This window comes from Galeopterus variegatus, unplaced genomic scaffold (assembly GCF_000696425.1).
Source record: "Galeopterus variegatus unplaced genomic scaffold, G_variegatus-3.0.2 Scaffold1175, whole genome shotgun sequence".
Lineage (NCBI taxonomy): Eukaryota > Metazoa > Chordata > Mammalia > Dermoptera > Cynocephalidae > Galeopterus > Galeopterus variegatus.
The window spans coordinates 197,989-217,401 of record NW_007727286.1 but is presented as its reverse complement, the minus strand read 5'-3'; the positions used below and the strand labels follow the sequence as shown (position 1 = coordinate 217,401).

At 36.4% G+C, this 19,413-nt stretch overlaps 1 protein-coding gene across 1 annotated transcript in view; it reads right to left on the bottom strand.

Moving 5' to 3' along the window:
* TM9SF3 (transmembrane 9 superfamily member 3) overlaps positions 1 to 19,413 on the bottom strand; it is a 58,069-nt gene that overhangs the window by 9,023 nt on the left and 29,633 nt on the right. Inside the window, exons 8-11 of the mRNA XM_008575363.1 lie at positions 15,934 to 16,064; positions 6,405 to 6,544; positions 3,544 to 3,612; positions 314 to 460 (exon numbers count right to left, since the gene is read on the bottom strand). Of these exons, the coding sequence (XP_008573585.1) occupies positions 314 to 460; positions 3,544 to 3,612; positions 6,405 to 6,544; positions 15,934 to 16,064 (487 nt within the window). The remainder of the gene's footprint in view (positions 1 to 313; positions 461 to 3,543; positions 3,613 to 6,404; positions 6,545 to 15,933; positions 16,065 to 19,413) is intronic.

Genomic DNA, 19,413 nt, shown 5'->3' with positions numbered 1-19,413 from the left:
CCCTAAATGACCTTATATAAACCATTCCCTTTTTCAGACCTGTCTCCTTGTGTGATGCTTCCTCATAAAGTTCTTTCCACATCAAGCATTTTGTAAAAATATTTCTAACATTCTACCTCTTAATAAAAAAATTGTTTAATACTATTTTTCCTCTAAAATCATCATTTTTGTGACTGAAAAAAAAAACCCTACATGGTATATTAAGTAGCAAAATTTCTATACAGATCTTTTACTCAGCTTGGTAGACTTCAAAGAAAACCTTACTTTAAAATATTATGGTCCCCAGTGGTTCTTCCCACAAATAAGTACTTACCACCTATAATCCTCTGCATTTAGTAGAAAATATGTGCACACAATGGTCACACAGACGGTCACAATGCACAGGATGACCAGCACCAGCATCATGAAGCCATAGACATAATAGATCTTATATGCCCAGAAAGACGTGAAGATGAAATACCTAAATAAAATGCAATGAAGACATAGGTTTCTAGTCTTTATTCTTGAAGATCACTTTGCTCTTGCTAAGTTAGCCTCAATTACATCCTAGTCCTCACTTCTGCCTCACTTAAATCTCACTATTTTTCTTTCAAGTAACTTCCAACAGTTTCCTTTACCCCTTTCTCATCTATTAAATACTCTAAAATTCTCTCAAAACTATTTGCTTGGATAATCTTTCAAGAACAGATTCATCAGTAGGACATTCACCTCTAAGTCAACTGAATAAATTAGAAGCTTAAAGGAGTAAAATGTGAAAAAGAACAAAAAGCTAAATATCCATATTTTAAAATAATATCAATTCCCTCATTCTTTCACTTTTTTGTAGATGTAACACCATTCAAGCAATGTATCTTATATTTTATAAAACACCCTACCAAAATAAGTTTGGTAGTGTAATGTATAAAACTAGGAAAAGAAAACCTAAAGAAGGTTCATGCCGTCTTCAGAGGACAGTGAGGAAAAAGGCATTAAGACTTTTCCTAAGAAAGACACTTCACTCTAAATCCATTACCCAAGTCATCGTTGAATTAGAAAAGGGCCTTTTATTCTCTATTTTTTTTTCTTATTCTCTTCTGTTTGTGAGTTCATTTATTTGTCATTCATTCTTTCAACAAATTTATAGGGCCCCTATCACATATCAGGAAAGCAATGAGAATACGAGGGTACATCAAAATGTTCATGAAAAAATAGAATTAAAAGATAATACGAATCTTTCCATAAACTTTCTGAAGTACTCTCGTAGAACTGTGAAGACAACAAAGTCTCTACCCTCAAGGAGATTACTGGCTAGTGGGGAAACACCAGGAAAGGATCATGATACACTGTGATACGTGCTATACCAGAGCACATAAGAGGGGACTCTTCCCATTTTGGCTGGGTAGGACTAGGGGATGCGGGGAGGAGAGGTAGTGAGAAGAATCAGGTAAGATATGTGGGGAATGGGGGAGGTAGAAGAATATTCCAGGCACAGGAACAGCAAAAGCAAAGGTTCGCAAATAGGGAATTCAGTGCATTCTGAGAAACTCAAAGTAATTCAATATGGCTAGAACTTAAAATGAAGGGGCCAAGAGATAAAGTCGGAGAAGTGAACAAGGACAGTTCCTACATTATAAAGGTCCTTACTGGCCATGTTATGGAATGGTGACCTCACCTCAATGAAAATGAGAAGTCTTTATAGCAAAGAAGTGACTTGATCAGACTGATACCTGAAGATCACTGCTACTAGGAGGAGAATGGGTTTGCGAGTGGTCAAAACAGAGGAAAAGTTAAAGAAACAGCAGACATGTTATCTAATTTAACAGAGTACCTTAAGAAAGCAGGAAGAGATATGAACCAGAAGCACTGGGGACAGGGGTAGGAGGGAAAAAATGGTCAGAGATCAAGTCAGGGTGTTGATACAAAGCACTATCAGACTGGAACTATATAAGAATTCCCTGAACTTGCTTTATTAAACTATGAGTTAGTGACACATACTCCAATCCCTCTCTAAGGTACTGACTAATGCCCACAGCACACTTGCAACTGTTAGGTGACGACCAGGAGTTGGCCCATATCTATTTTTGTCAGTTGTACTTGTTAACGTAATTAGACTAAATTACTGAATTAGACTAAATTTAAATGTTATATAAACTAATAAATATATGACAGTAAAAAGAAAGTATAGTTTCTATGAAAATTATGTTGAATGCATTGGAAAGATTTAAAAGGCGAGTCACTAAAAAAATGCTATAAAATTAGGTGTGGGTGAGATGGCTATAAAAGACTAGGGGACAAATGTACAAATCTAGAAGGATTCTGCATTTGAATGCTTTAGACAGGTTTTTATGTTCTTGCTCCAATTTAAAAGAGTTACAAAACACAGAAGCTGTATTATGAATGTGAAAGGAAAAGTGATGGAAATTTCAACCAGTAGATACAAATCCAAGACAAGACCTTGGCTCTATATTTAAACAAACAAACAATGAAGGATGCACATTTAGTTGTTTTAAATTAAAATGTTATATATGTAACTTTTTAAATAATTCCCTTACATGAGCCAATTTTTTCAGTTAATCAACTACCAAATCCAATGATATCTGTTAAGGAGGCTTCTACCTCACAAGAGAGAATCAGTAGTGGGGCATCTGGAAAGGTGTAAGGGTATTTTGAGAGGTCACAATGACTTACATTTAGTGGGCAGGACAGGGGTGTATGACTGTAATACTTGAAAAAATCCCATACAAAGAACTGTCTTGGCTAAAATAACCAGAGCATTCCCATCAAGGAACATTGGGACACAGGTTGAGAAAAGAAAGGCTTATATTTTGCAGTGGTGATGACAGCTGCAGATATGAACATGGTAAGTGGGCACAAGGTGGTACAAATCCCATGCCCAAACATACACACACACACTTCCCAGCACTGCTGTGGGTCTCTATGGAAGTAACCTAGGAGTGACTATGCATCAAAAGATGTCAGGGTCTAGACTGACTAGTAGATAATGGTATACCTAGTTCCTTGGACCCTCAGAAATATTCAAAAGATGCAATTAAGACCAGTAAGGGCCGGCCCATGGCTCACTCAGGAGAGTGCGGTGCTGAGAACACCAAGGCCACAGGTTCAGATCCTATATAGGGATGGCTGGTTTGCTCACTGGCTGAGCATGATGCTGACAACACCAAGCCAAGGGTTAAGATCTCCTTACCGGTCATCTTTATATAGGAAAAAAAAAAAAAAAGACCAGTAATTCCTTACATCATACATGTGATCAAAGGCTGGTCTACCATTCTTAAGCATATATTGCTTTAATTTTTAAGATCTCCTTTTAGATGAGAAAGGTCTAGAATATAATACAAAAAAGTATAAACTTCACCTGAATATTTGAGAACAGAGCAGACAACTCCTTGCAGATAGCCTATGTAGACACCTTTTTGGAAGCCATGGAATTAAAAGACTAACTCCATTAGATGCCTTCCCATCTGATGATTCTACACATACCCTAACTCCTAAACTCTCTTACTATAAACAAATCCCTCGAAACATAAATACGTCACCAAAACTTACATTTCGATAAAGATTGAGCCAAAAGGTAAAATTCCTCCCAGGCAAACAATAACTGCAGGCTCCATAAACCTGGAAAACATTAAAATTAACAGTAAACTTCTAATATGATTTCCATATTATACAAATTCTGATTTTTTTTTTAAAGTATCAAGAAAACGCGTGATACTTAAAAATCATCTCTAACAGACAGAAACACCAGTAAAAAGAAAGACCAAAATCCAAAGAGGTACAATACATAGATGGGACTTCCAATTAGTCAGTTATAATCAATTTTCTTTCCAGAATTAATGGCTGAGATAAGTATGTGGGGAACACAAATTATTGCCACAGCAGAACTAAAGAAATACTCTAAGTGTTTATTCCTGTTCTACCATCTCTCAATAACTTCTAAGAACTCTATAGGCATTTACTTACAGAAAACCAAAGGGAGAGAATATAAGAGTCTTAAGATCCCTGTCTGAAATAATGTTTCCCAAATTGTGAGCTTGCCATCTCTTTGCTCAATCTCTCCTTATGTAATTAAAGTATTAAGCGCTCTGATTTATAATGGGGCCAAAGAAATTTAAAAAAAAAAAATTCAAGTTTCATTCATTCACTCAACAAATATTTACTGACTGCAATTAGTAATTCTCCACCTGCAGTGCCTCTCTCGTCTCATACTTCTCTTCCAGTAAGAATTGGCTCAAGTGTTCTCCCTTAAACCCTTCCCTGAATCTCTCAGGACGAGGTGGGCCCTTCCACCAATACCGCAGCACTTACCACACTATACTGTAACTGTCTAATTATATATATACACATATATATTATAGCATATCTATATCTATATCTATCAGACTGCACTAGATTATAAACCCTGGTGGACAGAAGCTATTCAACTAGTTATTCCCAGTGCCTAGCACAGTATCTGGCACTAAAAAGATACTCAACTAGTATCTCTTAAATGAGCAAACTAAAAAATTGAGAATAAAAAAAATTGAGAGCTGACAAAAATAATCTAAAAATCATTTAATCTATAGAGTCTTCTTCCCACATTCTATAGGAAGCCAAGACCTGCAGAGGTTACAAGTGATCTGCCCAAGGTAACAGTCAATGAGAGCCAGAACTAATATTCAGATTTTGGTTACCATCTGATTATACCAAAAAAGTGAAGATACACATAAGCCTCTCTACAGCTAAATGACACCAATCTCTGGTGAGGAAGGTCACATGTTCCCTCCTCTCCTTCACAAGCCCTAGTGACTTAGAGAAGCTTTTGTGACTTCTAACTAAGCTTTTCCTTTAACCTTACTCTCCCCAGAAAAGAGGCAAACATCAGGATATCAATCAGCCCTAACAGTTTAACATTGACTTAGAAAAACAATAATTGACTTTAAAAAGTATACTACAAAAGTTCAAGCCAAAGACTATCATAAGTACCCCTTAAGGAAAGAAAAGAACATGGCCAATTCCTAAGACTAGAACAGATCACTCTAAACTATACAGACTATTTTATTCAGCCTCCATTTCTATAAATGTCTACATGCCTCTCTGTCTAGAAAAGGCAGGGAATAATTATTACCTGTTTGTATAAGTCCTTAATACGAGGGTACTTCAAAAAGTTCATGGAAAAATAGAATTAAAAGATAATACAAATATTTCCATAAAAGTACTCTCATGTAAGTCATACTTATAAAGTGATAAAATATCTAGGAATAGAGGCTTTTCAATACATATACCAAATTATAAATAGATATATAGTCTACTGCACAGCTATTCTTATTATGGGGAACATAATAAATGTACAGTAATAATGCTCTATTTTTGTCTGCTATTAAGAATTAGGAAAATAAAAAACGAATGCAGAACAGCACAAGGCACTACTAATATTCACTTTACTAATTTTAAAAGGCAATATATATACTAAGTTCATTTTGTCCAAATTTGCATTACGAATATTAGAAATATAAAAATATTGGTGACATCTTATTTGACGTTCAAAATTTAAAAAAACAAATAAATCTTAAATTAAAAATCCACCAAAAATCATAACTTAAAAGCTAACTGGTCAAATGAACTGTAAACTATGTTTATACTATCACAATAGGGGCACCCATTCAACTGTTAAGTAGAAATATTTGTCATCCTTTGTCAGAATTAATCTTGAATCCATGAGAGGTCCTCAAGAACACATTCTGTGCGTAAAATGCCACAGACATGTATTTGAGAGATTCTATACTATCCCAGAGTGAAGAATACTTGTATAAGTCAGTAAATTATAACTGATCTCTTCCTAATTCATCTCTCAATTGGTTAGATGCATATGGCTATAAATGTCTTGTTAGTATTATTTAGACTAATAAAATGTCTGGGAAGGAAATGAAATTATAAGCCAGCGGTTGGCAAACTTTTTCTGTAAAGGTTCAAATAATAAATATTTCAATTTTTGCAGGTGATAAAATCTTTGACATAACTACTGTCCTGTAAACCCTGACGCTGTAATGTAAAAGGAGCCATAGACAATAGGTAAACAAATGAGCAAAGCTATGTTCCAAAAAAAACTTTATTTACAAAAAAAGGCAGCAGGCTTAATAAAACTGTTGCAGCTTTAGTTCCCACCCACCCCTACATACTAGTGTTCTTATCAAAGAATCTGACTTATTTGTAAATCGCACCAATATTCAGAGAGTGAAACAAGGATATAATTTACTACTACTCCTAACAATGTAGGTTAAAGGAAAAATTAAAATGAACAAATTCTTAAACTCAAACTTAAGTAGTCACTCTCATAAATACATGCCAATTCTTAACTTATATGTACACAATAGCCTTAAGAACTTATATATTGTGAGAAGCAATTACATAAAATTTAGCATTCTCTTTACCATTTTTTCTCCGGTATAGGGCGAGGCACAGCATTGACACGACAAGGAAAGTTGGGCTGACCTGACAGATTTCGGCCAAGTATTGTACCAACAAGATTTAGAGGAAGAATAACAAAAAAACAGATGCAACAAACGGCCACCTGTAAATTAAACAAAAATGTGTGTGATCACTCAGAGGACAATCATGTTAATAAAAACAAATAAAAGGAAAACTTAAAAATTAAAACCCAATTTGATCATAAAAGAAAATGTTTAAGTTCAATATGGGCTAAAGTTGTGCAAGATATGCACTAATGAAAACAGGAAAATAATTTGCTTTAAAAATACTAGGATTGAACTAAATAAGATTTGAACTGTTCCCTACCCACTTTAGTTCCCCATTTTCCTATTCTTCCATACTGTATCTGCTATTATAGTCCTTTTATCTCCTTTCACTTTTAGCCGTCATGCTTTTGGTAGATCTATCCTTTATCTTTCATCATTATAACCAACTTATTTATCTGGCTACACTTTATTGAGGTCCTAATATGCACAAGGAGCTTCACATTTGTTATTCCTGTATTTTACAGATGAAGAAATGAGACTCAAAAGTGGCGAAGTAACTTCCCACGATCAGGTAGCCTGACTAAAATTTCAATTCAGATCTGCCAGCCTCAAACCCCTTCACTTTTCTATTCTACACTGCCTTGGAATCCTAACAATAGAATAATATCTCTATGTGTATGTGTCATTACTAAAACAATACAAGTATTTTCCACCCATTCAAGGTCTAAAACTATAGAGAAGACCCAGTTTCTAGAACCAAAGTGGCCAGTTAGGAAGATATTTATTTTTGTTATTTTTTCTTTATAAAATCTGGGTATACAGGACACATACTTGAGCTCTTTTCTGGCCAGCATCTAGTTAAGATCACTTCACTCTGAACTTCTATAAAATGGAGTAGAACTGAGTCACCTCTAAGATCTCTTTCAACTACACATTTTGGGGTTCAATAAATAAAAAAGAAAAGTGAGAGAAAAGATGAATGAAAATTGTGAAGAAATTGAGAGAAATGAAGAAGTATGGGGCAGAAAAGCAACATTAGTGAAAACTCTGTCTCCTCATTCTATCCTATGTGTGTGTGTTTAAACAAGCCAAAGGGTATCATCATCTTCCTTTCAGATAAAACTTATATAAATATATGGCAGTTAAAAGAGCTCTGTAAGCCCATTTTAAGGATCAGACTTAGAAATTCAACTTATTTGTGTCTTAGTTCAGACCTATAAATAATAACAATCTATGCCTGTGTAGTAAGAATATATAAAATGTGAAAGACAACAGGTGTTTTTAAGATATTTTAAATATTTTGTGAATTATACATATGTCTCATACATATGGGGGGCGCTGTCACAATCTTTACTTTTGATTGCTTTCTTAATTACTACAAGACTCATAAACCTTAACACATTGTAATAAAGACTGTGTATTTTCCCCTTAATTTACCAAAACTCTAATTTCAAATACGGATTAAAGAGAAACCAAAGAAAACATTCCTACGTGAAATCACATGGTCTAAAAGAACGGGTTTCCAACTGTTCCACAGAACCTTAAGGTCCTTCTGAAGAGCTTTAGGAATTCCACAAGCAATAGATTTGAATATCCTTTTGAAAATAATTTAAAAAAAGAAAAGTTTAACTGTAATAAAAAATATACAGACTCAAATGAGTTCTATACCAAATATTAATACGCTGGCTATGGATACCTTAGCTAGGTTAACTCATTTTCATGCAAACCTCAAAATAAAGTTTCTCCTGCTACCTCTGTGCATATATTTGATCTTGTGGTAAATGCATCATTGATTAGGTAGGTTTGTAATGCTACATTGGTCTTTTGTTCTGCCTCCTCTCTCCCCATCCCAATTCAGGCCTGCACATATTTGCTCACTAAAAGTTCTACAAGCAAAGGCACTACCACAACACACATGTGTCGCAGGCAATTGAGTGGCAGCTAAAGTGAGGACCTATCTTGCCTTCTGTGTACATAACAACAATCAATAAAGAAACCTATGAACTGTCTCATTAAGACATTATCAGAGCATCACATATTGCACACAGGTACTGATATTCAATGCTGTACCCCACAGATTTTTACAATCAATTATATTTCAATTAAAAAAAAGACATGCTCAGGTTGCTAAGTAAAAAAAAAAAAGACATTACCAACTGTCTAGAATTTGTTTAAACATTTTTCCTTTTCTTGTCTGACTTTTTTATACATGATAAAAAATGGGGGCAGTTTGTTAGAAATTGTAGTGATTAAACTGTGAAACCAATTTCCTACTCCTTTATGTTCAAGTTCTGGATGAGTTTACTTGCAGAATAGTCTGAGACTGCAAGGTAAACTGTTAAAAGAAAAAAAAAATTACATGAAATTAACTCACTCATGAAGTCAGGATTTTTCTCAATACTGAAATTCAACCAAATACATTGGCTGCTGAAGAAGATACAACTGGTTTGTTATTCATACTCCTTGGTATTAGATTTGTATTCATCACAACTTTATTGTTCTCAATAAATTTACAGTGTTAAAATACTGAATTTACAAAATATTTTTATACTAATAGAATCATGCTAATATTTGTTTTCTATATTGGGCTTCCACATTAAGGTTTCACTGTAAAATGAAATTTAGCAGCTTAGAGTTAAAAAACCCTTGGTCTAAAACACTGGTGAAAACCCTGGAAATCAAACCAATACAGGGCCCTCCCTTAGCTCCCTGGCCACTGTTCATGGACCAAAGGACAGTAAAAGTCGGCAGTGGGAGAGGAAACACTCCCGTGCATGTTCAGGGCCTTTCCTATTTACAACAAGAACAACAAAGTTAGAAACAAGTACTGCCTATTAGTACTTAATACCCCAAAGATCTACCAACTGGTCAACCCTTCTCAATCTTGGTTATAAACCAAGAATGTGGCTATTACTTATTCTATCTTTGCTTCCAGACTGGCCTTTTAGGAAATATTTTGTGTGAATGAGATAGAAAGGGAAAAGGTAGCCTAAGTTGAGACACTGGGAAATGCTAAAGGAGAGATTTTTTTTTTAGGGTAATAGATAGCAATTGCTTATATAGGTAAGGTGATTCTCAGGAAAAGTATCATTCTTGTCAACCATTATGTTTTAGGATTTCTTTAACACCTGCTCATAGTAGATGATTTCTACCATCCCTCTTTCTAATTCATACATTTTATAACTTTATTTTAAAATATATTTAGCCTCTTTATAAAAATTATTTAGCCTTAATTCAAGCATCTCAACAACTGGACCTACTAATCAGGACATTGCTAACCAAAACACTAATGCATCTAAGAAACTTAACTATTTCATTCAGCTAATGTTAATACATGTTAATACATAACTCACCATTCTGTTTCTTGGGTTACTTCAGTACTATAGTAGAAGACACTAAATTTGTAGTGAAAAATTTATTCTATGAAGCTACCATTATCTTGATACCAAAACCAGAAAAAAAGACATTATAAGAAAACTACAAGTCAGTATCTCTCATAAATATAGATGCCAAAACAACAAATTTTAGCAAATGAAATCCAACAATATATAAAATGGATAACACGTCATGACAAAGTGAGGGTTTATCAAAGGAAAGCAAGACTGATTTTGGATTAGAAAATCAATCAATGCTATTCACCAAATCTTTAACCAAGTTATTAATAATCATTTGAATAGGTGAGAGTCAAGAATACCTGTCACATTCTACTAAACAACAGTATCTGACATACTACGGGTAACATCCCAACACTCTTACTCTATTTATTCTAACTCTATTTCTTGTAACTGTTTGCTTACACAACTTCCTGGCTGTACTTTTATTCTGGTCACATTTCCCTATCTTGTCCAACGAGATATAATACTTTGTATATACTCCTTTGTTCTTCTAATCTACTAAAACCTACCAAGGGAGAAATGAAGTTGTTCTAGCATTTTTGCTGTCATGAATCCATATTGGCTCCCGTCATTTAAAAAATAAATTTTAATAACCCATTCTAAAATCTTGTACTGCATCAACATCAAGTTCACCATATTCTGTAAGGTAGAACCACTTTCTTCCTTTTCTTCCCAGAAAAGTAGATTTGTCAGTGTCCAGTTACAACACGTTTGCTCTCTTACAGTTACTCAAACATTACTTATTGGTATGATTTCTCAGTATCTCTAAAAAACCATTTAGACGAGCAAAGAGAATTTCAAGCTAAGGTAGCTGCATACTCCCGTACAATCAACTGCCTTAGCTATCTTAGGCTTCACTTTCCTCTTCTCAGGGAACTTTTCCTCTGGCTTTTCTTGTTTGAAGGTTATTTTATTTGGCAAAAAATAAAAAGAGGAAGAATAGAATGAAGCCACTTTACTTTTATTCTGTTATACCACTGATCCCACATAATAAGCTTTGATCTTGCTGTGAAACTATCTTTACAAAATTCTTTTTTTTTTTTTGCCTTATTTGTCAACAGTTCAGCTTAAGTAATAAAGTTTTTCTAACACTAGTTTTTCCAGATCTTTCTTATTCTTTTAACACTTGGGTACACTGTACTCTTCTCACCACTTTGTTCGTCTTTATCACATAGTACCTATCCATTAATGTTGGTTTCCATCTTTTCTTCACTGTGGTAGTTCCTGATTACATATCATGAATTTCATCTTTGAGAATCTCTAATTCTCAAGCTATTTTTCCAGTTATGGCTCAAGACTTGGGTCATGGGAGAACATTTCCCTAAATATTTGTAAAATATGATTTCTAAACCTATGGCATATTTCTGATGATGTTCAAGATTCCCTTCTCTTAGGATGACAGATACAACGTGGCTCATCCATGACCCCTGTTATTTCTCCTTCATCAACTATTCTACCCACTGAAAGAGAAAACCATAAAGTAAGATAAGTCAAGGATTATCAGTGCATGATGAGCTGAATAATGTTTACAGTAGAAAGATAATTAGTTCCCATGCTATCTTGCCTCTGTGAGTGTTAAAACTTTGCAACTTGGTTCTTCGTCCCTTGAAAGGCTACAATAACATCAAATTTAGGATTCGAGATTTACAGCCCACAAGAAACTTCATACCTTAACAAAACCCGTTTCCAGAACATTTTGGGCAAATCCTTCCTCATTTCCAAGAATCTCTTATAGGACCCAAACTTCTGAGTATAAAACCTAAATAAATCATTCTTGAACAAATTCCCAAAAGAAAAAGTTTTTACCTTCCCAGAATCAATCTAATTTCAAATACATTCTCTACTATTCTCTATTGTACTTCTGCCAGAATACTCCAACTTCAGGAACAGGTCTATTCATCTTTAGACAGTTGTTGACCCCAAATTTCATTAAGCAATCTTTTACATTTTCTTGTAACATTCTCTTGACTGGAGGCACATGCCTTAAACCTGGGACACTAGACATAGTTCAGAATATCATTACAACCCTCTATCAATGTTTCTTTTATCTTTATTAAGCTTCTAAGATTGACTGTTGTTTGGCAAGCTTAATCTGACATGGATTTAATGGCTTTATGTGTAATTTAGGTGCACATGAGCAGAGAAGTTGGTATCCAAAGACAAACTTCATCCACTTTCAACCTTATCTCAGACTAGTCCTGGTAACAACAGTGGTATTCTGACCAAATTCCAGATCCCACGTGGGCCAAATCCCTATTTTTCTGGTACCTCTATAGGGCAAGGCAAAAGCTATAAAGTCTCTAAGGTCAGGTTAAGTCCTCAGTTGTGGAAACTTTGATAAAACAGCATTAGAGTGAAGATCACCCAGAGAAAAGGCCCAATGTCTGTGAGATCAAAGGAATGGGAGACAGAAAGAGCTAAGGCCTGAGGCTAAGGCCTGAGGAAGAGTATACAGGAGAATCTGAAAACTTTGATTTTCAAACTAGGGTATTCAGTTAGCAGGGGCACCTAGCTTCTCAGACACATGGTGCCCATGATCTGAGAGCCTTTCATCTGAAAAATTAATCCCCAGATACTAGGAACTGAAATCAGATACTAGGTTTAAAGCAGGACAGATACACTGGTTTGAGATGAAGCCCCGGGCATTAAAATGCTATAAATCCTCAAGTGATTCCAATGTGCACCTAGGGTTAAGAATCACAAATTTTTTGAGAACATATAACCATTTTCTTCATAATATCAACAAGTTAAGCAACTAAAAATGCAAATTTAAGTGGTAAAAACACTTAACAGACAGCTAGGTCAAACATTCACCTCAAGTTCTTAAATTTCACATTCTAAACAAGTTTTTACACTTTTAAATGGAAAAAAAAAAAAAAATGCTAGACCACACACCTGATTAAAACTTGAGGCTAGTGGAATGCCCTGTGCTCAGAATTCCTTCTTTAGCATACAAATTAAGAAGCCTGCTACTAAGGGCCGGCCCGGTGGTGCACTGGAGAGTGCGCCGCTTGGGAGCGCGGTGGCGCTCCCGCCGAGGGTTCGGATCCCATGTGGAGACCGGTTCCCGCTCACTGGCTGAGCGCAGTGCGGGCGCAACACCGAGGGTTGCGATCCCGTTGCCGGTCCCCGGTACGGGCGCGACACCGCGGGTTGCGATCCCGTTACCAGTCAGTAAAAAAGACAAAAAAAAAAAAAAGGAAGAAGCCTTCTAAGCACCAACAGTCTTTTAATCACTAAGATCAATTTTATAAACCTTATCTGGTGCAGCATAAATTTTAATATTATATTCTAATAATTAAGATTATCTAAAGACAAATTATACTGAATAACATTTTAAACATTTAAATGTTTTAACATTTAAAACCCCATTTACAAAGTGGTAAAATTTACAATTTTATTGAAAGAAAACAACTTTGAAATATAATTTTTACCAATATCAAATTCAAAACCTTCTGAAAAGAGGGGAGTTCCAGTCAAGATGGCAGAATAGACAGTCCCCAGCGTCACTCTCTCCCACAAATCAACCAAATTTACAACTATAAAAATGTAACATCAGCCAAGCTGGGGCCGTTGGAGCTCAGGGGAAGAGGAGGAGAGACCTACGGAGTTCATGAAGGCGGGAGAAACTACAATGAGAGAAAGAAAAAGCTGCTCTGAGCATTTCGGGCTGCGGATGTTTTAAGGCTCCAGCTGATGAGCACATGGAGCAGGAGCAGGCAGAAGCTGCAGCTGTGCCCTTCAGATGGAGTTATTTGGAGGCAGCAGGAGATAAGAGGGCCTTGGTGGCCCCCAGGACAGCAAGACCACTAATAGGTTTCCCATGGACCCACGCAGGAGCAAGGAGCCAGAACAACTGAAAAAAGGGAGCCATTCAGAGGCCGGTGAGTCATTGCAAGGGACTGGTGAAGGGCCCATCCCATGGGAAGTGTTTGGAGCATGGGTGGTGGGCGAGATGGGAACACTGGGAGAACATGGGGACACAGCAAGGACAGCTGACCTACCCCCTAGTCAGCACAGGATCACTCAGAGAAGAATGGTCAGGAATGCAGAATTGCATGGGATGCAGTTTGATGAAAATACTCAGGCCTAGATCAGAGATTCTACAGAGCACAGATACACCAGGTCTCTAGAGAGCTGGAAGTACCTATAAGATCAACCATTAAACCCTGAGCTGCACAAAAAGCCTTCCCTAGGGAAACAGCAGCAAAGCAGCAATTTAAACAACCACACAGTTCAAGTACTGTTTCCCACAGGAAGATCCCCCCTGTTAGAAGCAAAGGACAAAAAATTACTTCCGGCCCAGACACACCACCAGAAACTTGGGGCCTGCCAGGGGACCCAAAGCAAGGAGAAGGGGACCAAACACACCCCACAACCAGGCATACCACCAGTGCCAAGGAGCATACCAAAAACAGCACCCCCACGTGGGTGGCCCACCACAGCCACCCCAATAACCATGGCTGCCGCAAAAGCGGCTAGATGCCACAACCACCACGCAGATGGCCCGCCAACCACCGGAGTGCATTCACACAAGAAGAGTCACCAGCAGAGACAAAGAAAAGAAGAGGATGTCTCTTTCCACAAAACCTATTTCAGAGTGACAGAAGAAGCATCTGCTCCATGATAATATTGGGGGACCTGATCATACCTCTCAGCAATGGACAGATCATCTAGGCAACAAATTAACAGAGTAACCATTATTCTTTCAGAAGGAGAGAAGAAATCTAGGCAATTAGAGGGGGGAGGGGGAGCTAGAGGGGGAAGGGGAGAGATTGGACAAGGGGCATAAAGAATAATTATGATTTGCAACAATATATATGCTAGTAATATCGATTTAATCAACATATCTCAATGCTCAACCCCAATAGTATGTATAATCGATTTTGATTCAATAAATAAAATAAATTTTAAAAAACTTCTGAAAGGAATTATAATGGGAATCAGAATTTTAGTTTTTAAAGTATGATGAAATACTTTACTGTGCAGATCATCTTTAAGAAGTAACGTGATTTCCTACACGTACTTTCTGATGGCCTAGAACTACCATGAAGCAAGTTCTTTTCTGGTCTGAATGTAATAAATTACTTTACCATTTCCTAACCATTATTTATTTTCACTTGAAAAAAAAAATTTCAATTTTGAGGTAAATGTCTAAACATTCCTAACTAAAAAGTATTAAAGATTTAGTAAAAATGTATATTCGATGTGTCTTTAAGAAACCTGGACTAAAAACAACCAAAGTCATCTGAAATTTTTGTGAAACCATTTAAGTTCCATATAACCCAAACAAAGTTAAAACTCAGAAACAGATATGGGTCCTATTTGCTACCCCAAACTCTCTATATAACCTTGATCAACCAATGTATTAGTCTCTCTTAGCAGGAACCACCCTGAAATTTGCATACATTTGTGTATATGTATATGCACGTGTGTACAAGTATACATTAAGACTGCAGTCTAGTTCAGGCATAAAATTCTGTTTCTAGTAAAAAGGTAACAATAAGAAGAATTGTGAAACTATGGGTTAACTCTGTAAAGCGCCATTATATCTGTGTCTCAGTTTTAATATATTTAAATAATCTAAAACATTTCAAACGCTGTGATTACAGGTAGGATATGTAAAGGAATTTTAATATCTATAGCAACATATACTATTAATATTAATATAAATGCTTAATGAGGTTTTAAAAATAGTATGTTAATTAAAAAATGTTATTTTCATCACTGAACTCACCTATCACCTTAAATCACCTGTTTCTTATTGTGTCATTATTCTTTCTCTAAAATACATTCACCAGTTTCTCCCATCTCTGATAAAAAGCTATAGTGCTCTCTTCTGAGAATCAGCCCTTCACTTTAATGGCTTACAGAATCAAGAAATAAAAGGACAGCAATAGGTTTAAACTTAACCAAAACTTTACGTAGGCTAACAACCATAGTTTTCTCCTCACCTAATTTTCCAGGACTGAGTAGAGACTGGCTGAAACTATCAAAACACCTAATAAGAGGTACTTCGGAGAGTTAACAGGCCTCATATCAGAATGTTTATAATTTTTCAGTTTAAAAGTAAGATTCAAGCAACTTACCATTGTTCCAAAAGGAATGGCTCTTGAAGCATGGTAATAAATGGCTATAAAATTGATGAAGAAGGCAGTGCCACACACCATTGCTGGGATAAGAAATGCCCCAATAAACATCTGCTTTATCCATCTCCTTCCTGAAAAAAAAGGGAAACTATGAAAACTGGAGCTACATAGACAGGCATGTATTAATTTTAAAATATAATTATTTAGTACCAAATTGTTTATTTAAAATTTTAATATAAAGACCATGAAATTTGACATCCTAATAATTGTTTCAAAACAATAACTAATAAAGACCAGTCCAACTCTTCAAGTATATGCACTGGAAACATAGCTCTTGAAGTGGGTGTACTGGAAAAGAGCAATGACCTGCAATAAAATATTCTGATGTTTGTCTTGGTTCTGCCACTGAACTTCTGTGAACTTTTGTGAGCCATTCAATCTCCCTAAGTCACAAGTTGGCCTAGTCAGAGATTTTCAAATAATTACTAGGAGTTCCGGAGCTTCTTGGCATGCCCATGAAGTCACTGGTGAAGGAAAATCCTAGATCCTCTAGCCCTACTTCAACCAGAACAATTCCATTTTCAACAGCTTCACACAGTGGAATTTCACGTAAGCTTTCATTTGAAAAGGGGGTTATATTACTTAAAAAAAAAAGAATTTAAAAAACCACTGGGTTAGATGGTCTGTAAGTTTATTCTTAGCTGCATAGCTATGATTATAAACATGTATTTAAATGTTTTTCTATACTTGAAAAGGAAAAAACAATGTGTTTCATGAGCTCTATTCCAGCACTTAGAACTATAGATTTGCAAGTTTTACTATTGCTTTGTACCTCTGTGTATTGCCAAAATTCTATATATGAGCATTTATTATTTAAATAATCAAGGGAAGAAACTTTTAAACTATAATCAAAAATGTTAAATCATATTGACCAGAAGAACAACAGGGAGCTAACTTTCTAATATAGCAGAGTGTATGAGGGTACTTCAAAAAGTATGTAGGAAAATGGAATTGAAAGATAATGCGAATCTTGCTATGAACTTTTTTTTTTGTCCTTTTTTTTTTGAGACCGGCTGCACCGCGCTCAGCCAGTGAGCGCTGTGAGCACACCAGTCATCCCTATACAGGATCCGAACCGGCGGCGGGAGCACTGCTGTGCGCCACGGGCTCGCCTGCTATGAACTTTTTGAAGAGCCCTCATACAAGCAAGTACAATGCTGGCAGAAAACATCTTCATTCAGCTTAGGAACAAAATGTAAAGATTTAACATTGGATCACTATTGAAATTCAACCCCACAATCCTAAGCAATAGAGACCCAAACAGAAAGTACTATAGGAAAAACAAGCAATATCCTAACTTTTGTTTTCTTCTATATAAAGTTATTTTTAAACATCTGTCTCATAGAACTACTACCCCAAATCTTAACATTCCTCCTGAAAAACTCTTTTATTCTGAACTTGTTCCTCTGTTTCCTTCCTAGCACTTCCTTTTCCTGCACTTTCCATTATCTTCTCAGATTCAGACTTGTATTAATAAAACTCCTTATCCAACTCTATTTCTCCCTTTCCTTCCAACAGTCAAAAAGAATCCCAAGCGCATTCCACCGGGTACAACTGGTAGCCCAGGCATCTGTGTTGTTGTGATTCCTACTGCTCCCCAACGCCTTGGAAGTTCTGGTCAAGTTTCAGGATATGCCTGGCTTTAAATTGGGTCTAGAACATCATTCAGGGCACTGAGGACAGTGGGAAGACCTTGAGCTTCACTATAGTTCAAATCCTAAGATAATTCTGAAGAATTCTTGATTCACTGGGTAGACCTTTACATTAACTGGGTTTTTAGGGATTGTTCAGATAAAATATCAGGATATGATCAGACCTCCTCAGGGCACTATCAATTAGAACATATCTTTAAATTATACTTAAGATTTGGTACTCCTAGACCTGAACACTGTCAACTTTCAAGAATAAGTAAAGGAAAATTTGGCTGGGTGTTCTGCCATCAGACTAAAAGCAGATTTATGCCCAAGTATGAATAAATTTCCTGTTTAAAATATATCTGTTTCTGTCGTGGAAACTTTTTTGGGAGCAATAAACTGTGAAATTTTTAGCCTAACTAGTTTCCAGGTCAGATTCAAAGAAGTTACCTTAAGGAATCCTTATTTCCTTAGGATGTAGTCCTACATGACAGGACTCACTTCCCATACCTGGAGGTACAGTTTAGAGACTGAACACCTAACTAAAACAGTAAGGAATCCATAAAGATACTCCCTCAGGCAACCCAAAGAATTATCTATATTAAAAGTACAGACCACATTAAGTCTAGAATTCTAAGAGCCTAAACAGAAGTGACTCTATTTTGTTAAACGTTTGAATTTAAAAACTCGGTCTCTCCTGTAACCCAAACCACATAGCCTGCAGCTAATTGCCAGAATACAATGACTATTGCTCTCACAATGTACACAAATAATTAGAGAAAAATTATTAACCTAGATGGCCATTCTTTACTAGCTTACTAACCTGATCTTATTTGAGAATAACAGGAAATGAACCCATGGAGAATGAAGTATGACACCAGTCAACTCCCACCCGGTAAGTTCCTTGATGATTATCCTAAATGCTCAAGCATGACTGCATGTCCCACTGTTGCCATGAATCAACTTTCTACCACAGACCCTTACAAAACCCTATGGCAAACCTGGGAGAGGCAGAGATGGTCTTTGAGACATAGTCGACCATTTCCCCAGGCTGCCAGCTTCCTGATTAAAGGCTACCTTTCCTTACACCAACACTTGTCGCTCAATTATTGGCTACTGGGCCACAAGCAAACAGACCTTTGGGGTTCTTGGTAACAGTAGGACCAATAAAAAAAAAAGCAATGGTAAACCAGGATATCCTAAGGGAATTTTAAATGATCCTATATTCTAATTTCCTATAACCTATAGGTCTCTCTAGTCTACTAACAGAAGGCAGGATTCCCTAATGCTGACATTGCTTAGGGAATCCTAAGCAAAAAACACAGTAGGAAGTCTCTATCCTTGGGATTATAATTTTAAGGTCTTTCAACAACCCTTCATTCATAAACTAAAATATGCAAATCTACTACTTTCAGCACTTTTCTGACCCCAGATTATGACAGAGAACACAAAGGAACTTTCAGACCCCTGATGCCATCACAGAAAGAACCACCAATAGAAAATACCCTTGTATCATCCATGCATTATTCCCATCATTTCTAGGTCACAGTAGTAAAGGAGCAAAGGGGTATTTAAGATGTGCTCTTAGGGCTGAGCCCGTGGCGCACTCAGGAGAGTGCGGCGCTGGGAGTGCAGCAACGCTCCCGCCGCGGGTTCGGATCCTACATAGGAATGGCCGGTGGGCTCACTGGCTGAGCGCGGTGTGGGCAACACCACACCAAGGGTTGCGATCCCCTTACTGGTCACGAAAAAGACAAAAAAAAAAAAAAAAAAAAAAAAAAAAAAA